The sequence below is a fragment of the Colobus angolensis genome, unplaced genomic scaffold, assembly GCF_000951035.1.
Source record: "Colobus angolensis palliatus isolate OR3802 unplaced genomic scaffold, Cang.pa_1.0 Scaffold49, whole genome shotgun sequence".
NCBI lineage: Eukaryota > Metazoa > Chordata > Mammalia > Primates > Cercopithecidae > Colobus > Colobus angolensis.
Genome location: NW_012118376.1, coordinates 3,575,351 through 3,601,332, shown reverse-complemented (window position 1 = coordinate 3,601,332; position 25,982 = coordinate 3,575,351). Strand labels below are relative to the sequence as shown.

General features: G+C 43.7%; 1 protein-coding gene across 2 annotated transcripts in view; it reads left to right on the top strand.

Moving 5' to 3' along the window:
• The window catches only part of SV2C (synaptic vesicle glycoprotein 2C), a 280,355-nt gene that overhangs the window by 246,800 nt on the left and 7,573 nt on the right, over positions 1-25,982 (top strand). Inside the window, exon 13 of one of the 2 annotated variants that reach the window (XM_011959230.1) lies at positions 4,028-4,254. The exons of the other annotated variant lie outside the window; for it this stretch is intronic. Within the exon in view, the coding sequence (XP_011814620.1) occupies positions 4,028-4,211 (184 nt within the window). The 3' untranslated portion in view covers positions 4,212-4,254. Of the gene's footprint in view, positions 1-4,027; positions 4,255-25,982 lie in introns of those variants that run through there. 2 annotated transcript variants of the gene reach the window in all.

Here is a 25,982-nt window from a genome sequence, read left to right as displayed (position 1 = left end):
ATTCAATGTGCCTTTAACTCAGTGACAGCCAAAAAACAGTAAACTAGCATAAAGTCAGAAGGAAATTCATACTCCCTCATGATGTCAGTGGTATATGCAGGCTCATGAACAAAATTAAGTTTCAGCTGGAAATGGTGGCTCACACCTGTAATCCCAGCACTTTGGGAGGCCAAGGCAGGAGGATCACTTGAGTCCAGGAGTTTGAGACCATCCTGGGCAACATGATGAAACCCCATCTCTACAAAAAAAATACAATAATTAGCTGGGCATGGTTGTGCACGTCTCTAGTCCAAACTATGCAGGAGGCTCAGGTGGAAGGATCCCTTGAGCCCAGTAGATTGAGGCTGCAGTGAGCCAAGATTCCACCACTGCACTCCAGCCTGGGTGACATGGGTGAGACCCTATCTCAAAAATAATAATAATTTTTCTGCCTAGAAGATCACTTGTTCATGTGTACTAAAGATAACAAAATTTTTCTTTTTTAAAAAATGTCTTAAGTGGGATGTGTCTTACTTATATACCTGCATATCTTAAAGAGAGTGAACAAGATCTTCCTAGGCCCACAGTTGATTCTCTTCTGTCATATTTTCTTGGACTTCATTTCCCAAATGTTACATCAGCTCATTGGTGTGCTCCCCCGCTCAGTATTCGGTTTCTGCCTGCTACCAAAAATACTTGGCAAGATAGCACAGTATTTCACCTCCATAGTATCTGAAAGACAATGGATATAACCTCATCCTTCCTAATTTTCTGAGAAAATTCTGTGGGCTCTTCTTATTTAAGACCTAGCACGTTAATTAATAAAAGAAAATAGGAAGCTGGTAAGCAACTTTAGCAAAGTCTCAGGATACAAAATCAACATGCAAAAATCAGAAACATTCCTTTACACCAACAATAGACAAGTGAGAGCCAAATCATGAGTGAACTCCCATTCACAATTGCTACAAAGAGAATAAAATACCTGGAAATACAACTTACAAGGGCTTTGAAGGAACTCTTCAAGGAGAACTACAAACCACTGCCTAAGGAAATAAGAGAGGATATAAACAAATGGCAAAACATTCCATATTCATGGATAGGAAGAATCAATATTGTAGAAATGGCCATACTGCCCAAAGTAATTTATAGATTCAATACTATTCCCATCAACTACCACTGACATTCTTCACGGAATTAGAAAAAGCTACTTTAAATTTCATATGGCATCAAAGAAGACCCCATATAGCCAAGACAATCCTAAGCAAAAAGAACAAAGCTGGAGGCATCATGTTACCTGACTTCAAACTATACTACAAGGCTACAGTAACCAAAACAGCATGGTACTGGTACCAAAACAGACATATAGACCAATGGAACAGAACAGAGACCTCAGAAATAACACCACACATCTACAACCCTCTGATCTTCAACAAACCTCACAAAAAGAAGCGATGGGGAAAAGATCTCCTATTCAATAGATGGTGCTGTGAAAACTGGCTAGCCATATTTAGAAAACTGAAACTGGATCCCTTCCTTACACTTTATACAAAAATTAACTCAAGATGGATTAAAGACTTAAATGTAAAACCTAAAACCATAAAAACCCTAGAAGAAAACCTAGGCAATACCATTCAGGACATAGGCATGGGCAAGGACTTCATGATGAAAACACAAAAAGCAATTGCAACAAAAGCCAAAATTCACAAATGGGATGTAATTAAACTAAAGAGCTTCTGCACAGCAAAAGAAACTATCAGAGTGAATAGGCAACCTATGGAATGGGAGAAAATTTTTGCAATCTACCCGTCTGACAAAGGTCTAATATCCAGAATTTATAAGGAATGTAAACAAATTTACCAGAAAAAAAAAAACAAACAACTTCATCAAAAAGTGGGCAAAGGATATGAACAGATAATTCTCAAAAGAAGACATTTACATGGCCAACAAACATATGAAAAAAAGTTCAACATCACTGATCATAGAGAAATGCAAATCAAAACCACAATGAGATACTATCCCACGCCAGTCAGAATGGCTATTATTAAAAAGTCAAGAAACAACAGATGCTCGTGAGGCTGTGGAGAAATAGGAACAGTTTTACACTGATGGTTTGAATGCAAATTAGTTCAACCATTGTGGAAGATAGTATGGCGATTCCTCAAAGATCTAGAACCAGAAATACCATTTGACCCAGCAATCCCATTACTGGGTATGTACCCAAAGGAATATAAATCATTCTACTATAAAGACATATGCACATGTATGTTCATTGCTGCACTATTTACAATAGCAAAGACTTGGAACCAACCCAAATGCCTATCAATGATAGACTGGATAAAGAAAGTGTGGTACATATACACCATGGAATACTATGCAGCCATAAAAAAGGAATGAGATAATGTCCTTCACAGGGACATGGATGAGGCTGGAAGCCGTTATCCCCAGCAAACTAACACAGAAACACAAAACCAAACACCGATTGTTCTTGCTCATAAATGGGAGTTGAATAATGAGGACACGTGGACACAGAGAGGGGAACAACACACACCAGGGCCTGTTTGGGGGGTGGGGGGCGAGGGGAGGGAACTTAGAGGATGGGTCAATAGGTGCAGCAAACTACTATGGCACACGTATATCTATGTAACAAACCTGCACATTCTGCACATGTATCTCAGAACTGAAAGTAAAATAGAAAATAAATAAATAAAAAATAAAACACTTAGCATGAAAATAAATTAATTAAAGAAAATAGGGAGTAAAAAAATCTAAATATATTGTTGCACTTAAAACAGTTTTTTCCTCTTTATTTATTTAATAGAGGCAGGGTCTTGCTATGTTGCCCAGGCTGGCCTCAAACTCTCTGGGTTCAAGAAATCCTCCAGCCTCAGCCTCCCAAAGTTCTGGGATTACAGGTATAAGACACCATGCTCAGCCTGTCATACATTTTAATTTTGGAATGAAATTTAAATTTCCATTTAAACATAGATGTTTCTGAAATCATGGGAATTTACAAAACAAAATAACAAGTCACTCTTGTAAAGAGATGAGAAACTGCTCAATTTTTCTATATCACCCTCTCCACCCTTTGCCTGAGATAAGAGAAGGTAGCCCAGCTTTTTCCACACTGAGCAGAGGTGACCTGCCTCTCTCTAAGGAACTCTGCTTTATGCCTGTTTTGTTCCTGAGAGAAGAGTTTGGATAGAGTAGAATTAAAGTTTGATTTAAGAGACCCTTCCTGAAGGGTACAGTGGCTCATACCTGTAATCCCAGCACTTTGGGAGGCCAAGACAAGAGGATTGCTTAAGCCCAAGAGTTCAAGACCAACCAACCAGTTCAAGACAAACCCAATATAGGGGGATTCCCCATCTCTACAAAAATAAAAATAAAAATTAGCTGAGCATGGCAGTATATACTTGTAGTCCCAGGTAGCCACTCATGGAGGCTGAGGTGGGAGGATCACTTGAGCCTGCGAGGTGGAGGCTGCAGTGAGCTATCATTGTACCACTATACTCACCTGGGCAACATAGCAAGACCCTATCTCTACAAAAATAAAAATAAAAATTAGCTGTGTATGGTGGCACACATCTGTAGTCCTAGCTACTCAGGAGGCTGAGGTGGGAAGATTGCTTGAGCCCAAGAATTTGAGGCTGCAGTGAACAATTACTACACCACTGCACTCCAGCCTGGGCAACAGAGCAAGACCTAATCTCTAAAAAAATGAAAAAGACCCCTCCTTCCAACAACATTAAACCACTAGAGATGTTTCATACTCCGTACAATTTTTTCTCTCTTTCTGTTCACAATACATTGGGACTTATAGGCAGAGTAAGAGTCAATGGGAGCTATGGTAAGAAAGTCAACAGAGGGCTGGAGGAACAATACCAACAGCTAGGATTCTCTACTCCCAGATTTGCTAACAAGCATTGATTTGCTCCCAATATACAACACAATCTGAGTGAAGATCACTGAAAATCTAGGATCTTTTGGTCTAAAGTTGGAATCATGGAAGGCATTTTCTCAACCTTGTTCATGTCTCTTTCCTTTGCAGGGCAACAGGCTTTGGCTTCTTAAATGCGCTATGCAAAGCAGCAGCCGTCTTGGGAAACTTAATATTCGGCTCTCTGGTCAGCATCACCAAATCAATCCCCATCCTGCTGGCTTCTACTGTGCTCGTGTGTGGAGGACTCATTGGGCTGCGCCTGCCTGACACACGAACCCAGGTTCTGATGTAATGGGAAAAAAGCCATCCTTCCTGCGTTTCTTCCTCCTGCCCTGGGTCAATTCTCCTTCCTGACTCAAGGCTTCAGAGTTTTCCTACATAGAAAGGTGATCAAGTATCAGAACATAAACACTTGCTGTGACTTAAAATTTAGAAGCATATCATCTTGCCCCTTTGTGATTTTGCACAGGTTTGTTTGTTTGTTTGTTTGTTTTAATGCATTGTTATCTTTCCAAACTGTGATGCTACTGCCTCCCGCAAATCAGTGGAAGCATTTCTAAAATGCCCTAGGCAGCCAGGCTTCCCTGGGGTTGTGCTTATTGAAAGTTTAGAAGCTAAGAAGACTGGGCTGGTGTAAGAAATAGATCCTGCTCCTAATTTAACATTAACAGGAAATATAAGTCGGCACATTATTGCATTTGTGCTGAGAAGAGGGATTCTTTTTTTTTTTTTTTCTAACACAGTGATATTTCCTGTTTACTTAGAAAAGGACACCCAGTAATTCTCGCTGTTATAGCAGAGCCTTTCAAAGAAAACCATGTGGTACCAAACAGGGCTGGGTGGGGCTCTTTGGGGCAAGACAATTAAGGTGACTCTGCTGACAAGAAAAATAAAAGCTCTGCAATTAGCAGCAAAAATCTGAGTGAGCTGCATAAGCAAGATTTTTGTCAGAAAGCCCAATTAAACCTCTGGAGAGTGTGAGGAAAAAGGACTGTAACAGTGTCTGTGATTGTGGCACATGGTTCAGAATGTTTGAAAATCAGAGATCGGAGAGAGAGCTTCTGCCTCCATTTACCACTCCCACTCCTTCAGCTGCCCTTGGTCTTGCCAGACAGCAGCTTCAAGGAAAGAAAGCTGCGTCTTAAAAACTGTCTGCCTACCTGATTCTGCCACTTACCCACACTGTCTCTAGTCTAGAGATTGCCAGTGGATACCTAAATTGTAAATTGCAAATTAGGAAGAAATTCACACCTAGAGCTATTTAGAAATACAAAATGGTGCCTCTTTCTGGTACCTCTTTTCTGTGGGACTGGCCCGCCAGGACCCCCACCTCACCTGCCCCGCAGTTGACATTCAGCTTCCCAGCTGACATCCCCAAAGAGGGTTAGTCCCTCTAGCTTCCCCAGGGCTGGCCCACTGCCCAATGCGCTCCTAGCTCGCTGTAAAATCACAGCCTGCCTGCACTCCTGAGGGGCCTTCTCACAGACAGACCATCTTCCTGTGGTTGTTTGGCTGCTCATTTTACCTCTGGAATCTGCCTGGGCTTGGAAGAAAGAGGTCAGCCAGGACATTCCCACGGGCCCGCTGTCAGCTACATGACCTTATCGCCTCTCGGGCTCCCCTTCCCCCAGGCTCGTCCTTTTTACACGTCTTCTTTGAAATCTGAACCTTCCTTGTAGACTTGCAGCCAATGACCAGAAGCCAGGAATAAATCCCATATTTAAACAATATTCCTTTTTTAACTGCCTCGTTAGAGGTTTATTCTTGTTACTTATTATAGGCATTTTCAGGCAAGCCATAGCTTGGGGCCCCCAGGAAGGGAAAGCTTTTGTTTCTACTAATCATTATATTCAGAGATGTCCTAACTCCCCTGAGGCCCCCCTGCCTCCCCCTCCCCTTCCTAATGATCCCTCATAGAGCTCAGACTAAGTGAAAAGCTTCTTTCATTAACATAAGCCATTAATCGACTTCCCCTTGAAGTAATTCAGGTCTGCAGAGGGGGGCAGACTGGTATTGGGGGCAGTGGGAAGAGGGTGGTTCCCTGGGGATCTGTGATCAGGGCTAGAACATCAGGAAAACCTGAACCAAAAACTGCAAAGGTGGCAGGAAGAAGAAAAATCACTGAAGGCTGAACAAGATGCATTCGAAAGATACCAACAGCGCAGGGAAAGAAACAACTTTCTCTCACCTCTGCCTCCCATCATTTTATTGGAGAACAAAGACAGCAGTCAAACAACCCAAGAAAGTACCCTGTATGTTTTTCTTCTTCCACATGTACTCATTTTCCCACCTATCCATCCCTGATTTGTCTTCTTAAAAAAGAGATTTGGGGACCTGAGTAGATCTTTTAGTTGAATGCAGCATGTGCAGAAATAACTGCAAAAGCCAGGAGTGCATCTCCATCAACCCATCAAAAGAAAAATAGAAATGCGTATGGACATCACTGTCTCTAGTCCTCTGTGATAGTTCACTTTGCTTACTAGACTACCTTTACTTTTTAAAATGTCTCTAATGTCTGCTCTGGGGTCTAAATGCATAAAACATCTTCCAAGCTGCAGAGCACAGTTTTTCAGAATTTTATTTGAACACTGGGTTGAGTCAGCATAGGATAAACCAGCAAAATGAGACCTCCCATCCGTGTCCCCTGCAGAAGGACTGTTCTTGGTCTACTTGTTACCTAATCCAAGCATCCTTGGTGGCCTAAGAGGGATATTTTCTAATCTCCTGGACAGTCTGTGGTCACAAACCTTCTTGGTCACCACCTCTCCCACCTTTTATGCACTCTTCCCTGCCTCCTTGAGATTGTTCATCACCTTGATTTTCTAAGAGAGCTCAAATCATTTCCAAAGTATGTGGTGTGGCCTGTCTAGGTTGCTCTGGATTTAGCTGGAGATTAAGAAACAGCCAGGATATTAAACAGAAAGTCTCAGCTGTATTAATGTAGCAGGCTGCTGGCACCCAAACCTGCAACTGACATCTCATTTCATCTACAGTAGAAGGAAAATGAAAATTTGCACAAAAATGAAAGCCGAGGAAATAGTCCACTTGCTCCTATATTTTTACCACCTTTTCTAACTAAAATTTCCCTATTGCTCTTTGGAATCAATCCAGAATGCTCCCAAGTCCCATTATTATCACAGAATCTTCTCAAGTAGGGAAAATCAAACAACTGCTTCAAACTGTCCATTCTGTATGTACCACATTCTATCCCAGGTATTGGGTCTTAAGGCACCCAACTCACATTCAGCCCTGCTGCCTGAATCATCTCACACCAGAGTACAAACCTGGGAGACGCGCTAGGTGGGTCCTAGCCTGACCTTCACCACTGAGCAGTACAGGGACCCAGAACTTGCTGGGGAGACTGTAAGTCCTTGAATATCTCTGGTTCTCACTTTCCCCATGCACAAAGTAAAGGATTGGGACTAGTCTGCTCTCCACTCTCCAGCATTCTAGAAGACAGTAATGAAAATAACTTCATTTTATCTGCCTTCTTATACTAAACTCATTTTTTTTTTTTTTTTTTTTTGATGGAGTTTCGCTCTGTTGCCCAGGCTGGAGTGCAGTGGTAGGACCTCGGTTCACTGCAACCTCTGCCTCCCAGGTTCAAGCGATTCTCCCACCTCAGCCTCCCAAGTCGCTGGGACCACATGCATGCACCACCACGCCCAGCTAATTTTTGTATGTTTTAGTAGAGACGGGGTTTCACCATGTTGGTCAGGCTGGTCTCGAACTCCTGACCTCAAGTGATCGGCCTCAGCCTCCCAAAGTGCTGGGATTTCAGTCGTGAGCCACTGGCGGCCTCAACTCATTTTTACAAGCACTAAATAGGTTTAGTTTATAAACTAAAAAATTAGGAAATAGACAAGCATAAAAAGAGTGTAGGAAGTTGTTTGGGAAGCCCGTGTGGAATAGGCCAGAAAGCACAGTCCCCATGCTGTCTGCCCTGCCAGCATCTCAGCATCCTGAGTAGTATCTCTATTCACTGCAGGTTTGACAGTTACCATTGCCCAGCCAGGAAAGGGCCCCTCCCTGCCAGATAAACACACTTAGGTTAGAAGACTATAATTGCAATATTACCCGACAGCTCTCCTGACTGTTTATTCCATTATTTTCTTGAAACATGGCCTTAAGTATTATACGTAGGCTTTCAGAAACAGTTTTTCAGTGATTTTACCTATATTGGCAAATAGACAAATCTCACCAAATCAGAGTTCAGGTTTTCACCAAAAACTGCTTAGCTGTCTTTCAAGATACCTTAAGAGATCAAAGGGGAGGTGGGAAAAGAAATGTAGTGACAGAAGGGAGAGTTCAAGATACTATTGATAAGGTTCCAACAAAGAGATTAGGACACAGCAGAGACTTTCTAAATGCCGGGATCATTTCCAGAGCAGTCCAGGGGAATACTTTCTGATTCCCTCTGCCAATCAAAAGAGATAGAATACGATATTCTCTAACTTTTTTTCTGTTTGATGTCAAAGTGGCCTTTACCTGTTTCTTCAATAATACACCTTATCTGTTCAAGCACTAAAGGCTCTGGAACCAGGAATGTCTGAATTTGGCCTTCACCTGGTACCATAGAAAGATAACTGGCATATTGGTGTTAAGGGGGCATATTGGCTATATATTAGGTTTTCTTTAATCCTCACATCGTGCCAAACTTTGTCCAGTTACTAACCCTAAAAACACCAGTCATATTGCAACAGCAGAAAGAAATCTGCACAGTGGGAAACTCCGAAGTGGACTATACGTTTCTTACAGTTTTTGTTTCTGCTCAGCAAAGTATGTGTTTTAAGCAAAGCTTCTCTTGTAATCTGTAATGTAGACAAAAAAAAAAAACTGTTAATATATCCAGGATGTATTGCGTGTCCCTTCATTGTTTCAGGTATGGCATAACAGTTCTCTGTGTGATGTTCTTTTGCTTTAAATGTTGATCATTCCTCTTGTCACCTGTCTCTCACCAACCAGTCACAGAGCCATTGCCAAGGCTCCCTTCAGTTTTCCCTAAACAATACCTAGACGCAGTTTTGTAATCCCAGGATTTTGAGTTACAAGAATACAGTTTATGGGTCTGTTTCAGCTCTTACTTAAGGCTAGCATGGTTGGGCAGGGAAAGAGCTGAACCGAGTCTTCACTGATCTCTTGTCATTTCATATGATTATCCAGTAGATGCTTATTGAGCACCTCCCATGTGATAGGTATGAGACACTGCTGTGTGCAATAATTACGCCTTTGGAGGACTTAAATGAGGGCAAGGAAAACAGAATGAGAGAAAACACCCTCACACTGACCCCGTTACATATGAACTCTCCCCAACCCTCCCCGACCACATAAATACAAAGTGTTATTTTTCCACGTTTAAAATAAATAATAGCCTTCAGCAGGCAGTGCAGGAACTATTTGGTCATTGGAGTTACCTTTAATGAGAGGAGAAAGCTCCTTGATTACCTGGTTTTTGTTGGAGAGACTATTAACTAGTTCTTGGAAAATGAGAAAAATGAAACCACACATAAACTGTTCCCTTAAATGATCTCAGCAGGATATTGCACTAAGATATTATTCAAGGAAAAGAATCAGGAGCAGAGATAGCCCCATCTTTCTAGAGCATTTTTCTTTTTCTTTTTCTTTTGTTTTGGGCGGGGGTGGTGGTGGACAGTCTTGCTCTGTTACCTAGGCTGAAGTGCAGTGGTGTGATCTGGGCTCAATGCAACTTCCGCCTCCCAGGTTCAAGCAATTCTCCTGCCTCAGCCTTCCAAGTAGCTGGGATTACAGGTGCACGCCACTATATCCGGCTAATTTTTTTGTATTTTTAGTACAGACGGGGTTTCACCATGTTGGCCAGGCTGGTCTCCAACTCCTGATCCAACTCAAGTGATCTACCCACCTTGGCTTCCCAAAGTGCTGGGATTACAGGTGTGAGCCACTGCGCCTGGCCTAAAGTCCCGCTTTCTTCGGAGGTTTTCTTTTCATGGCGTGAAACCAGAGACAAGAGCTAGGGAGTCTGTTCCCCAGCGAATAGCGTTGGGGTTTTCTCTTCAGAGCCAAGTCAGCAAAGCCTGCAGCTGCTGCCACTCCCCTGGCCTGTGCCTCCCAGGGTGTTTCCTTTCTGATTTTGAAGATTTGTGGGTGAGTAAACTATCTTTACAGACATCCTAAAGCAGCTTCCCTCCTCTCTACCCTCAGCAGATAAGCCATCCAGAAAACAGGTACTGACAGCCAGTAGCGGGGGCATTTTCGGGTTTCAGTTTTAAAACTGGTGCATGTTGTTGCAAGTGTCTAGAAGTTGCAAAGGATGTTTGGGGCTCTGGGGCCTGCAGGGGGCAGAGCAGAAAGAGGGTAGTGGTCAGTGACCCTCTACCCTCCTCTGAGAGCCCCATTGCCACTTTTCCCCAGCAGTTCTCTCCTTACCTCCTCAGGGCAGTGCCCACTCATTTCCTTTATTTCCCTTTTGTTTTTTGTTTTTTGTTTTTGTTTGTTTCCTTTTCTACTCTGGTCGACAACCTCTTAATTCCAGCAGTATACAAAAGCAAGGCCGGCCGGGTGCGGTGGCTCATGCCTGTAATTCCAGCACTTTGGGAGGCCGAGGCGGATGGATCACGAGGTCAGGAGATCGAGACCATCCTGGCTAACACGGTGAAACCCCGTCTCTACTAAAAAAAATTCAAAAAAAAAGCTAGCCGGGCGAGGTGGCGGGCGCCTGTAGTCCCAGCTACTTGGGAGGCTGAGGCAGGAGAATGGCGTGAACCCGGGAGGCGGAGCTTGCAGTGAGCCGAGATCGCGCCACTGCACTCCAGCCTGGGGGCAGAGCGAGACTCTGTCTAAAAAATAAATAAATAAATAAATAATTAAAAAAAACACTAAAAAAAATACAAAAAAATTAGCCGGGCGAGGTGGCGGGCGCCTGTAGTCCCAGCTACTCGGGAGGCTGAGGCAGGAGAATGGCGGGAACCCGGGAGGAGGAGCTTGCAGTGAGCCGAGATCGCGCCACTGCACTCCAGCCTGGGGGCAGAGCGAGACTCTGTCTAAAAAATAAATAAATAAATAAATAATTAAAAAAAACAAAAGCAAGGCCAAGCTTTCCTGGGGCACTCGGGATGAAAGGCCCATCCATGCCTGTTGTGGAGGCGCAGAAGATGGAGAAGGTGGAGAACAGGAGTGAGTGCAGGGGGAGTGTGAATGTGAGGCTGCTGGCTTTTGGCACAGCTCCCTGTGTGGGACTAGATTTCCAACTGCTTTTCAGTGCTTGTGCCCTGATAGGATGGGCACAGCTGGCATGGTATCAGAGCGGCCCGTATCTGGAGCAGAAGTCTGAGAGCTCAGCATTCGACCCCTGAAAGACCAGGAGGTTCCCACCTGGGTTCTCGAGATTCATTGACTAGTGGAGGTAGATGGTACTCTCCATGTTTGCAGAAGGTCCCCCACTTGGTGCTGAGGGCTAGGTGCCTTCCAGTCAGGTCGGAATTCTGAAATTGCAGAGGTTGTCCACTCTCTGCCTACTCTACCACGTTCATGCTCCCCTTAGATCCAAAAGTGTCCAGGACTGGGAGCAGAAAGCAGCTTTCAGCCCTTCGTTCAGACTCAGTGGGTAATCTACCCCAGCAGCAGGGGTGCAAAGTCCAGAACAACTTTGCAGTGCCTGGGGTGTGACCAGGCAGCCTGCTCACAGGGGCTGGAGTATCTAAAGCTACTGATGAGCTGGAACAGCTTTGAACCAGTTCATCAGAACTGATGGTTAAAGTTTCAGGACTTTTGAGAGTCAGTTGAGAAACATAGCTATTACTAAAAAATTAAATAAGATTAGATAAATGATAGCTAAAAACAAAGGCAATATAGATTCAAAGCTCATCACTTTCTACTTATTTTACTACATTTTACCATTATCTGTGCCCATGAGGTAATATATGCCTATTATGTCTGTATGGCAGAAATACTATACACAGGTATACTACAACACACGACTTCCCAAGTCAGTTCCTAAGCATGAATTGACCCTTCAAGAAACAAGCACTTTTTTAATGTCCTTAGGTATAGAGAAAACCAGTTTCTCCAATTCAAGCTTATTTGAATTGTTTCTGTATACTTGATAGTATATTTGTAGTTTAAGATCATCTATAGTGGTGGTATTTATACCATGGAAAGCAACAAAGCCATGCAAATCTGACTCCTCCTAACCCCCAAGACAGTTGTGAAACATTTACCAGCACACCACCATCTCAAGCCCTAAAGAATGCTTGGCCTCCCACGGCATAGACCTAGGCCACACCACATTGAGTTTCATAGGTTTATGGGTCAGCATTGCCCCTAAGTCCAAGGAAGGGGAAAGACTTAGCAAGCCGAACCTCATATGATTCACAAAGGGCTTCTTTCTTCATTTGTATTGACTCAGAATAGGACCCAGTACAGAGAATCCACTGTTTTCTATGGGTGTCATTCTTTCAGGAAGAATGTATGGTAAAATTGGCTATTTCATGCTATGCAAACAAAATGAAACTAGTTTGAAGTTGCAAAGTGTCTCCCCTCTTGCGCCCACATAGTCATCCAAGAAGGAAACTCCGTCCTTGCCTTGACATTCACCAGACCTGCCTAGATAGAACTTGACAAATTGGCCTAACTTCATTTCCGCTGCTATTGTTATATATTTACTTTACTGAATCTGTGTCCTAAGTCAGTCAGAAGAAAAAGAAATGTCCTTTTTTAATATACACTTTCTTAGCATCCATGCAGTTATGTATCTTCACCCTGATCCAGGAACATATTGAACAGATCATCTGTCTTTTGTTAATACCTAGATACACTAACATCCTAGAAGAGTTTTCTCTTTCAGATGAACTTCCATTTTGAACATATGCTAAACGTACAATCCACTGTCTTTTGTAATGAAATCTTGGCAGTGGTCCTGTCGGTTTCGGTGTTTGGGTTGTTTGGCTTTGTTTTCTTTTTTTGTTCTTTCTGTTTTTAATGCTGTGTGAGATCTCCTGCTGTGAACGTTCCAGTTACCCCTGTTGTACTGTATATATGTGTGCTGCATGTGTGAACCCCAGCAAATTGTTTCAGGTTTTGGAGTTTTCATCTTAAGTACAGCTGGTCCTGTTGTGAGCTCATCTTTCTAGTATGCTCCTCTGTGTCTGATTTCCAATTGCCAAAATGTTTGACCAAGTGTGTTTTCACAAATATCCTGAGACAGCCATGTGTATCCTTGTGAAAGGGCATGCTCCATGTGGGATGGCTCGTGTAGAGCATAAATCTATCAAACTTGGAATTGTGTATACATTTATATGCTGGATAACTAACATTCATGTAACAGCTGCAAAGATATTTAGTGTATATCAGATTAATAAAAGAGCATTTTTTTTTTTTTTGCTCCATTATATTCCAATAAAGATTGCTGTGTGACTGGCTTCCCTTCTAAGCATGAATTGACCCTTCAAAAAATAAGCACTTTTTTAATGTCCTTAGGTATAGAGAAAACCTGTTTCTCCAATTCAGGCTTATTTGAATTGCTTCTGTGGACTGATGTCATGGATATTGATGTGTTGTTGATCTTACATGAATATTTTCCAATTGTTAGCCAGGACCAGTGAGAAGAAAATGTTTGTGGGGGAGTTTGTGGCAAAGCAGACGCTTGTGTTCTTTTGCCCTGGAGTAGGAATAGCAAACAGATTTTTATTTGGCATATTAAATCCACTTGATTGGTAGTAGCTGCTTGGAACAGTGGTTTAAGAAGAGTGAGAAAAAGTGCTATGCTTTATGGAATTCACATTGAAGGCAGAAACACAGACTTAAATGCCACATATTTGCTATCCCCAAAAGAGTCCCCATGACTGCATTTAACAGAAGACACAAGTGTCTTTACTAACAAAGTGGATGGGGCCATCCCAAGGTTGGTTCTGATGTGGCTTGATAACATCATTGGAGACCCAGATTCTTTCCGTCTTTTAAATCAGCCATCCTCAGTATACTGGCTTTTGTCCCCCTATGGGCATGAGATGGTGGCTGCAACTCTAAGCATTACATCTTCACACACCTAAGGGCCAGAAGGAGGACTAGTCCCTCTTTTTGACCCCTTTTTAAGATCAAGGAGAACATTTTCAGAATCCTCCAGCAGACTCCCCCTGTGTCTCATTGGCTGGATTTGCATCATCTGCCTACTCCTAAACCAATCACGAGCAAGAGGAACTTAATTACCATAACTGGCTTAGACTAATCAAGATTCACTTCTCCCCCTATAGCTCTAAGGGGCCCAGTCTTTCCTGAAGCACATGGCTCCTGACTGCCTGAACAAAATATGGAGTTTGTAAGCAAGGAAAAAGGCAGGTAACTGCTGGGTAGGCAAGCAACAGTGGGCTATGTCTGAGCTCCAGAACCATGCTGTCTAACATGATAGCCACATGTAGCTATTTTATAAACTTAACTGAAACCAAGAATTCAGTTCTTTAGTTACACTTAGCCACACTTCAGATGCTTGATTGCCACATGTGACCAGAAGCTACCATACTGAACACAAAATATAGAATATCCCGTCATCACTAAAAATGCTATTGGCTAGTGCTATCCTACTAGTTGTGCATTCACACCCCTCTGCAGCTGTTCCTTCTCTTGGAACCAGCCCTCACTTCTTCCAGGTTCTCTCCCCCAACTAGATTCTCCTTCTTTGCTGTAGCAACTTCTTTCCCCCTTTTCTAATACCCAGCCCATCACTCTATATAGGTCTTAACTCTTTGTCCAGCTTCCCACTCCTCCAGATGTAGGCCCTATTCCTTATTTAAGAAAAGCTACAGTCACACATTTTCCTTTCTTTCCTGCTTCATGATCAGGCTCTTGAGTGAGGGAGAAAAGAAAAGTCCACAGGCTTCAAAACCCCTAGTATACCAGGGATGATGGCAGGTACAGGAATTCACCAGAGGACGCTGGGTTGCAGATAACTTTGACAAAAGTCATTGCAAGTTCTAAAGGAAACAACAGCCTGGCCTGGACCAGTGGTTCCAAAGCCCCAAAAGTGAAATTCCTAATAATCAGTGTGTTAAAACAAGGCAACGTAAGTCTTGAGGTATAACTTTTCCTGCTTGTTGATATCTGATGCAATGAAGTTGCTATCATTATCTACATTGTTTGCTAGGACTGCCATAACAAAATACCACAGACTGGGTGGCTATGAAACCAAACTTCTCTTCTTACAGATCTGGAGACCAGAAGTCCAAGATCCGAGTGTCAGGCAGGGTTGGGTTCTTCTGAGGCCTCTCTCCTTGGCTTGTGCATGGCCATCTTCTCTCTGTGTCTTCAGATAGTCTTCCCTCTTTACATATCTGTGTCCTAATTTCCTTTTCTCATAAGGACACCAGTCATGCTGGATTAGGAGGTAGTCCAACCCCATCCAGTATCTACACTAATGACCTCTTTTTAACTCAACTACCTCCTTAAAGACCCTGTCTCCAAACTCAATCACATTCTGAGGCACTGGGGGTTGGGACTTCAACATATGAGTTTGGGGAGAAGAAAATTCAGCCCATAGCCTCATCCCAAATGCTACCTATTTGATTGTGTATGTATACTGTATATTGTGTATAGAAGTTTGCTGTGTGTATATTGTGTATAGAAGGGGATGGAATGTGCCTAGGGTCTGGTGAGTGGGTAGCATGGGCTGTGTGCGTGTGTTCACACCTGTGCATGCTGTTCATTCAGAGGGGATGATAAAGACAGGCTGAGGAACAAGGGTCCTACACTCATAAGCCAGAAACAGATAATTCTGGGGGAGACCCCAGGACAGCCTGGCCAGGCTACTCTGGGAACTGTGGTTATTTGCCTCCTTCTGTCTCTCCGTTTATTAGAATTCCAGATGAAAACATGCTCTCTCTGCATAGTAATTAAAAAAAAAAAAAAATCCTGGAGTCAATAGGCACATCCTTCTTCTCCCTGCACCACAGCCTCTGAGCAAAGCAGCCTTCTCTGTGAGCCTGTCCCCAGGGAAGCTTCCTCCAGGACAGTGACCAGCTTGAGCCCTGGTGGCTCCAAGGGGAACAAGGGACAGCAGCATTCCTGGAGCTTGGATAAGAACATGCCACCTACTACTACTGCAATCCCTTTGTTCAGTGGGGAGAGCAAATGCATCATCCTCTCCTGTAATTTACAGTCCAGACACCAGGTGGAGAAATGAAAACCATAAAAGGAGACACATTCTTGAAGGAAAGCCAGGCTCCTGCCCTGCAGCCACTGGAACTCCCTGGGGCCAGAATGAAGTAGATTGGGTAGTCTGGGTCACAGAGGACAGGCTAAGCTCCAACCTTGACTCCAAGTGCACCAGCAGCCACCTGCCTTCAGCCATATTTCTGCCTCCTCTACTCCAGAGCCCTCGGGGAGGCTGCACAGAGAGCATGTGAAGCAGCTCCACTGCCTAACATCTGCTTCCTCACCTTCAAGGTGGCACCAAAAATACCCTTTGGACTGAGATTTCCAAGGAAACTGCATCAGCAAATTCAGGTTTGGGTGGGGCTATAAGGAAGGCCACCATACATTACAAAAGGCTAAGTGATGTATAAGTTGCCCCACTCCTCTTTTGTTCTTTGCAAACATTGGGCGTATCCCACCCACACTGCAGTCTGCTGCTGCTAACCTTCCTGAGGGGCTGTGCTGTGTTATTGCCCCATCTTCAGTCAGCCTCCCGCCTTCAGTAGAGGATATCCACAGTATTTTTTTTTTTTTCTTTTTTGAGACCAGAGTCTCGCTCTGTCACCCAAGCTGGAGTGCAAAGGCATGATCTTGGCTCACTGCAACCTCCACCTCCTGCCTCCTGGGTTCAGGCAATTCTCCCACCTCAGCCTCCCAAGTAGCTGGGATTACAGGCACCTGCCATTATGCCCGGCTAATTTTTGTATTTTTGTACAGATGGAGTTTCACCATGTTGACTAGGCTGGTTTTAAACTCCTGACCTCAGGTGATCCAACCGCCTTGGCCTCCCAAAGTGCTCAGATTACAGGCGTGAGCCACCGCCCCTGGCTTACAGTACTTTCTAAAGTACACTCAGGCTTCTGCACACCTCACAATCCCATTTCTCTTTCCAAACTGAGGACTGGAACCTTCAGAGGCAGACACTGTCTCACCATTGCTAAGAGCATGAGTTCGAGCAGGGCCATCTCAAGGTGTGGGAAGAAGGGTCCTGTTTAAGAAAAACAACACAAAATTACAAACACAAAATTAATGTAAGAGTAACTAGAATGAAAAAAGAGGTCCTCGGCCGGGCGCAGTGGCTCAAGCCTGTAATCCCAGCACTTTGGGAGGCCAAGATGGGCGGATCACAAGGTCAGGAGATCGAGACCATCCTGGCTAACATGGTGAAACCCCGTCTCTACTAAAAAATACAAGAAACTAGCCGGGCGAGGTGGTGGGCGCCTGTAGTCCCAGCTACTTGGGAGGCTGAGGCAGGAGAATGGCCTAGACCCGGGAGGTGGAGCTTGCAGTGAGCTGAGATCCGGCCACTGCACTCCAGCCTGGGCAACAGAGCGAGACTCAGTCTCAAAAAAAAAAAAAAAAGAAAGAAAGAAAAAAGAGGTCCTCACAATTTGCACATTTTAAAAAACTGATGAATTCACAAATTTTAACAAAATCCAGAAAAATAACAATCCTTTTTATTAACTGCCTAACAGATTTCTGTAAATCATTTTTCTATATTTTTTGAGTGCATCTTCTTTGATTGCCTCTTCATCTTCATATGGCAACAGTTTTGTGATATCATTGCCTATACAGAGAATAGACAAAAACTGGTTGTGATTAGTAATAGTTGTTTCTCTGTTTTTTTTAAGATGTCTTGTTTCTCCTGCACTTCCCATATACTCTCTGTGCTGCCACATTCAGTTTTGCAGTCTAGTGTCTGGCTTTGTCAGAGGCGTTTGAACCAGAGCAACTCCATCTTGAATAGGGGCGGGGTAAAATGAGGCTGAGACCTATTGGGCTGCATTCCCAGGAGGTTAGGCATACTAAGTCACAGGATGAGATAGGAGGCTGACAGAAGATACAGGTCATAAAGACCTTGCTGATAAAATAGGTTGCAGTAAAGTAGCCGGCTGAAACCCACCAAAACCAAGATGGTGAGGAAAGTGACCTCTGGTCATCCTCACTGCTCATTATACACTAATTATAATTCATTAGCAATTAGAAAGACACTCCCTCCAGTGCCCTGACAGTTTATAAATGCGATGACAATATCAAGAAGTTACCCTATATGGTCTAAAAGGGGGAGGAACCCTCAGTTACAGGAATTCTCCACCCCTTTCCCAGAAAAGTAATGAATAATCCACTCCTTGTTTAGCATATAATTAAGAAATAATGATACGTATCCTTAGTCCAGCCGCCCAAACTGCTGCTCTTCCTATGGAGTAGTCATTCTTTTATTCCTTTAATTTCCTAATAAACTTGTTTTCACTTTACTGCATGGACTCGCCCCTAATTCTTTCTTGTGTGAGGTCCAAGAACACTCTCTTGGGGTCTGATTGGGACCCCTTTCTGGGAACAGCTCTGTACACCACAGCACACAGGCATGTGGGCACAGTGGGCAGCAGGATGTTCCTGGGAGCCATCCTGCAGTGGGACAGCTTAACAATAACTTAACAATCTCAGAAGAGACTGCAAAACACGCTAATATATCCCACCAACTCAAACTGAAGATATCCTAACTCAGATTCCTCTTAGCCTATCCGCAAAATGCCCAGCTCCACTCAACACTGGAGGAAATTCAAGGAAAGCAAGGCAGAGTGGAAAGAAACAGTAGTTTTTAACTGAGTAAGGAAAGAAACCACTAAGATTGCAAATTTTCTAGTTTTGCAAATTTTTTAAATTGTTTATTTACTGATTATGATTTTTCATAGAGACGAGGTCTTGATATGTTGCCCAGGCTGGTCTCGAGCTCCTAGGCTCCAGCGATCCTCATGCCTCAGACTTCCAAAGTACTGGGATTACAGTCATGAGTCACTGCACCAGGCCTAGTTGTACAAAAAAAAATTTTTTTTTTTTGAGGTGGAGTTTCACTTTTGTCGCCCAGACTGGAGTGCACTAATGCAATCTCGGCTCACTGCCTCCTCCGCCTCCCAGGTTCCAGCGATTGTCCTGCCTCAGCCTCCCAAGTAGCTGAGATTTCAAGTGCCCACCACCACGCCCGGCTAATTTTTATATTTTTAGTAGAAACGGGTTTTCACCATGTTGGCCAGGCTTGTCTCAAACTCCTGACCTCAGGTGATCCACCCACCTTGGCCTCCCAAAGTGCTGGGATTACCGGTGTGAGCCACCGCGCCCAGCCACAAATTTTTAAAAAGCATATGACCTGCCATACATGGTGGCTCACATCCGTAATCCCAAAACTCTGGGGGGCCAAGGCAGGTGGATTGCTTGAGCCCAGGAGTTCAAGACCAGCCTGAGCAGCATCCATCTCTACAAGAAAAATGAAACAAAACAACAACAACAAAAACACATATGACCATGTGAACACATTGCTAGGATCCACTTAGCACCTGGGAAGGGACTCATGCAAATGGGGGTCCCAGGGCTTAAGTCTCATTAGCTTCATAGTAAACATTTCTCTGAGCTTTAGAGTCAGACAGTATGGGTTTGAGTCCTGAGTTGGCCACTTAGCAGTGACGTGATGCATTGAGAAAGCAAAAATTAGTTTTTCCAAGCATTCATTTCTGCAACTGTGAATTAGAAATGATGATAGTTTGTATTTCACTGGGGTTTATAAGGATTGAGAAAATATATATAAAAGGTTTAGCAATGTGCCTGATGCACAAATTCTCATTAAATCATAGCCACTGTGATTAGCACTACTGGCTCACATCTGCTCCTGGAGGCAGATCTGCATCTCCTTTCACTATGAGGATATTGAGATGCGGTGATCATGGGAGCCAGGTCCCCTTGGGGTGCTGAAATGGGGTGGTGGGGAGAGGGTGGAACCCTGACATTGCCTAACTCTCACAAGACATTCTGCAGGACTGAATAATTCCTAGCTTCTGTTATCATAGGCATGCATAGCAGGTACCTGGGCCTGTGGTGACCCTGGCAGCAACTCCAAGTGACTTACCCACATCCCCCAAACCCTGCTGTGATTCTTCTTCCCACAAAAGCAGCCTGCACAGGGCTGTTCTCAGTGCACAGATGTCCAGCTCCATGGGAGGGTCTCTGGCAACTAGAAAGAGGAGGAAGGAGAGAAGGAAGGGGAAGTGGTCATGCACATGCTGGGACCTTACCAACTCCCACAGGCCGTGAGTACACAGCGCAGAGCCTGGCAGACCTGGCGCAACTCATCAGGGCTGCCTTTCCTCTGCTACCCAAGGCTTTGCTATTCATCCTGCTAGATCAGAGAAGCTACAGACACAGAACGTTTGTCCAAGGCCCTGAGTCTTTTCCAGGTGGAGCGTCAGAAAATCACACCAGGAGAAGGAGTCCTGCTTCCTTAGGACTAAAAAGAAGACCAAAGAGCAACTGTTCACAGCAGGCCAAGTTTACAAAACAGTGGTGGAGAAAATGAATAATTTACGAGGATGAACGCAAGGCCATCTGAAGCGAACTCTGTACACACAGGAAGGTACCACAGGAAGCCAACAGTGACATGTGTGGAGCCCAGCACTGCGCCAGGCCCCCCAGGGCACACTCTGGACGTGGTAAAGGCAGATCAGCACTGCCAGGAGTTGGGAGCTCAGTCTCTAGACTTATGCAGACCTGAGCTTACACCTGAGTTCTCCACTTGTAAGCCGTGTGGCCCAGGATGAATTCATTAACCTCTCTGGGTCTCAATTCCTCATCTGTAAAACAAGGATACTTATTTGGGATATTCTAAGTTCTTAAAACACACACTCAATCTTTTATTGCGTGTATTTAATGTGTACAACATGGTGTGTTGGTATACACAGAACACATTCTCTCTCTTGCTCTCTCTCTTTTTTTTTTTTTTTTTAAATAGTGATGGGGATCTTGCTGTTTCCCAGGCTGGTCTCAAACTCCTGACCCCAAGCAGTCTTCCTGCCTCAACCTTACAAAATGCTGGGATAGAAGTGAGCCACCACACCTGCCCACATTCTCTTAATGAGGTATTTTGACACACAGAAGTTCCTAATTGTAATGTAGTCTAAGCTACCAACCTCTCCATTTAGGTCAGTGCTTTGATTTCTGTCTACTTCAGGGTCAGGAAGATATTCTCCTCACCTAGCAGCTTTATTGTTTTTCATTTCACATTTAGGTCTACATTCACCTGGAATTCATTTTTGTGTGTCTTTAGTAGTCATCAGAAGATCAAAAGGCATCAAAGGCAAGCCTCAGAGTTATAAAAGATATTGACAACTGGAATCACCAAGAAAGGTATTTTATTCAGACAAGATGAATAAAGATGATTCTACAAATCAATACAAAAAAGACATACAACCAAATAGAAAAAGAGCAAAGACTTAAACATAAATTCACCAAAAAAAATCCAGAAGATTATGGCCATTTAATATATGAAAAGGTGCTCAATTTCATTAGTCACGATGGAAATGAAAATAAAACCTTGGTACAATGCCACTAGCAACTCCCCTAAATGGCTAAAATTTAAAAGACTGATAATACTATGTGCTGACAAGGATCGCTCACCAAGGAACTCCCAGTGCTGAGGAGGGGAGCAAATTGGTCTGACCACGTTGGAAACATGGTTAGAAATACCTGCTAAAGCTGCATAATTCCTCTTGGTACACACTCATTAGAAAGGTTTGCATATGTGCACCAAGAGACATGTACAATAAGGTTTGTAGCAGCCAGTGCCAAATACAGGACATCACAGAAAAATGCTGCCTTTCAGATGGATCGCTTGAGCCCAAGAGTTCAAGACCAGTGTAGGCAACATGGTGAAACCCCATCTCTACAAAAACTATGAAAATTAACTAGGCATAGTGGCACATTCCTCTAGTCCCAGCTACTCAGGAGGCTGAGGTGGAGGGATTGATTGAGCCTTGGAGATTGAGGTTACAGTGAGCCGTGATCACATCACTGCACTCTAGCCTGGGCAACAAAGCAAGACCGTCTCAAACAACAACAGCAACAACAAACGCTGCCTTCATCAGGTTACCCTAGACTCACCCATTATCATTCAGCTCCTGCCCCCTGCTCATCTTCTTTCTGGCATTCACACATCCGCCTGAATTATATATTCTTACTTCTCCCTGTTTTCTGTTATTTTTATGATTCCTTCTAAAGTGCATTTTATCTCAGGTTCCTAAATAAGTATGATTTTAAGTGCCAAGATTACTAAATAAATTCAGAGAAAGCAGCTTGCCCTTGATTTGTTACAAAAGAAATACAACTCTATGGGAGACAGACATTCTCTTTTTCCAGACTTCCTTATAATATAATGGTTACCATTGATTGAGCTCCATCTATGAGACTTAGAGCTTTACAGACATTATTTGTATTAATTTATTTTTTTATTTTTTTATTTTTTTTGAGACGGAGTCTCGCTCTGTCGCCCAGGCTGGAGTGCAGTGGCCGGATCTCAGCTCACTACAAGCTCCGCCTCCCGGGTTTACGGCATTCTCCTGCCTCAGCCTCCCGAGTATGGGACTACAGGCGCCCGCCACCTCGCCCGGCTAGTTTCTTGTATTTTTTAGTAGAGACGGGGTTTCACCGTGTTAGCCAGGATGGTCTCGATCTCCTGACCTCGTGATCCGCCCGTCTCGGCCTCCCAAAGTGCTGGGATTACAGGCTTGAGCCACCGCGCCCGGCCGCTGTATTAATTTATTTAAAAAATTTAAAAATGATTTTAGGCTGGGTGCGGTATAAAAAATATTTGTATTTTAAATAATTTAATTAAATTAAAAATGAACTATTTATGATTCATTTGTTTCTTAAGTAACTCAGAATAAACTATTTTGTTATAGTTATTTCATAGCCATGTGGGTATATTATTATCCTCATTGCATAGATGAGGAAACTGAGACTCAGGGGAAATTAAATGACTTGTCCCAAAATGCACAGCTAGTCAGTGACAGGCACAATTCAACCCTAGGTTGTTCAATCTTATTCTAACGTACACTATCTTAACTACTAAGCTACCATACTTGCATATTCAGGACTAACCCAGCATAAATGTTACATCCTTGATATTCTCTCTTTTGCCTTTTTATGCAACAGGGAAAGGCAAGCTCTAAAAGTAGAAGGGAGAGTGTCAGCATTCTGGTATTTAGAATGAATTCGTTGAAGGGTAAGGAAGTTTACTAAGTGCCAGTTCTCAACTAGGCACCAACAAACAATGGCTTAGAAAAATAGATTTAGTCCCTGCCCTCACAGAGCTTCCACCTAGAAGACTCTCCAAACAGGCAAATAAGCATTCATTTAGGACACTTATTCAATAATATTATTGATCAGTCACCATGTGCCTGGTACTGTGCTGGGTGCTGGAGACAGGCAAGGTGGAAAAGACAGACTGAGATTCTCCTCTACCAGCTTACAGTCTAGCTGGGGAGACAGACAAGTAAATAGGCAAGGACAACATGACATGTATTATTATGGCAGACGTTCTGACATTATCAGGGCTCCTAGAAGTAGACCCCGACAGAAGGGTTAGGGAAGGCTCCCTGGAGGAGAAACACCACCCTTTTCTGCTCATACTCTTGGAGTGAGGCCAAGAGACTGCCGAGCTGTCTTGACTTGTCCAGGCTGTCAGGGTGATTTCCAAAGTACTCTTTCATCTGTTGGCCAACTCAATGGTAATAGCTAACAATTACAGAGCATTTAATATGAGCCAGGCACTATTCTAGTGCTTTACAAAACATTTCTCATTTCATCCTTCCAGGAACCCTAGCTGGGAGCATTTCTCTTTACAGAAGAACCTGAGGCACGGTGAGAGTAAGTCACCCACCCAACATCACACAGCTAGTCAAGGGAAGAGCCTAGCTTGGCACCCAGGCAGAAGGCTCCAGCATCCACACCCCTCCATCACCCTCAACTGCCTCTCTGTGTAGAAAGCCCCAAAATACCAAATGCATGAACCCACTCCTCAGAGCTATAGTTGCTCAGAGGTCATTTTTGTTCACAATAAGCGTAGGGATATAGCCAGACCTATGCTGGTAAGTATTTAGCAACCATCTCTCCAGATGTGTAGCATTTGCAGATTTCCTTGGTGTAATTACTCCCACCGTGGTTAATTTCAAGCTACCAGTGTGATGTCTCTGAATGTGGAGTTGGGAGAAGTGCAATCCTATCATTCTATAGTATTTCCACCATACAGACACAATAGGTATAAATAACCTTAGGCGCGTGTATAATGGTGTATGTAGGAAAATAATCAGGAAGTGATACATTCTGAGGATTTGTTACCTTTGTTTTTAATATAATTTATTTAATTTTAAGTTTATATAACTTAGCTTTTGACAATGGCTATGTTTAATGATGGTTTACAAAAGTTCCTGAAAATTTAGCAATCAGCTCCTGTGAGCCAGTACAACACCCTCCAGCATTTCGCTGGATATCGTCCCAAGTTCTCTGGCTTGATCTAAGCTCTAATTACCTGCCTCTGCTTCCTTTGCAACTTTAGGTGCCTTACAAGTTTACCCCCAGGGAGAGAAGGAAGAAGGCAGAGGTGTTAGCAAGTACTTAGCACCTGCTATGTGGCAGTCATTGTGGTCAGTACTTTATGTTATTTCATTTTACACTCACTTTAATCTCATAGGAAAGAGATTAATACATGTACATATTTTGTTTGCACTTTTTTGCCATTGTATTCCCAGGGGCTTGGACTATGCCTTACACATAGCAGACACAAAATTCATGTTTGTTGAATTAATACATGAACGAAAAAGCTGAGGATGAAACCGACTCCTCAACCTGCATACAAGGCCCTCTGTGATCTGGCCCCTGCCTCCCGCTCAAGCCTCCCTTCCCACCTTGCCCGAGTGGATCCTTCTCACCTGCACGCGGCTTGCTGCTAGACACTGCCAAGACTACTTGGCTTGTGCTGTCTCCACTACCTAGAAGGCCCTTCCACCATGCATCTTTCTTAGATCAGATTTCCCCAGAAACAGACTCTAAAAGATTAAAGTGCAGGAAGTGTGTTGACAAGAGTTCTTGGTAAGAACCCTCATAAAGAAGTGAGAGGGGAAAAAAAAAAGGGACATAAAAAGAAAAAAAAAAAACAAACCCAGAAGTGAGGAAAGCGGGACTGGGCAGGAGAAAGTCGAGCCGTGATGCAGTTGCAGCAGAGGCCTCAGCCAAATTGATGGGAGGCTCAGATTATGGGATGGATTTCAGAACTGTGCCATATTGAAGCAAGGGGCAGGACCTTTTTACCCCAATTTGTACCTCATCATTGAATGAGGGCCGTCTGTGGATGGGGGGATAACTTTGGGTGAAGCAGCTCCCTTTGCCAAAGGCATGGTCTGGAGAGAAACCAGGCTTTGAGCCACCAGCAAACAAAACTCTGGGAAGCTGGGGAATGACTGCCTCAATCCTAAAGGGGGATCTGGGCTGCACATTCCACCATGTACCTTCTTATTTCTTACATATGCCCAGACATGTTTTGTTTTTTTGTTGTTGTTGTTTTGTTTTGAGACGGAGTCTCTCTCTGTTGCCCAGGCTGGAGTGCAGTGGTGCAGTCTCCACTCACTGCAACCTCCACTTCCCGGGTTCAAGCAATTCTGGTGCCTCAGCCTCCCCTGCTGCGACTACAGGCATGCACCACAATGCCTGGCTAATTTTTATATTTTTAGTAGAGACAGGGTTTCACCATGTTGGCTAGTCTGGTCTCGAACTCCTTCCCTCAGGTGATCTGCCCGCCTCGGCCTCCCAAAGTGCTGGGATTACAAGCGTGAGCCACCCGTGCCTGGCCCTAGCTGTGTTATTTAATAGACTTTGTATTTTAGAACAGTTTTAGGCTCATAGTGAAATTGAGCAGAGGGTACAGAGAGTTCCCAAATACCCCCTGCCCTGACACACAGTCTTTTCCATTATCAACACTGCTCACCAGAGTGGTAATTTGTTACAATTGATGACCCTACTTTGACACATCATTTTCACCCAAAGTCCATAGTTTACCTTAGGGTTCTCTCTTGGTGTTGCACAGTCT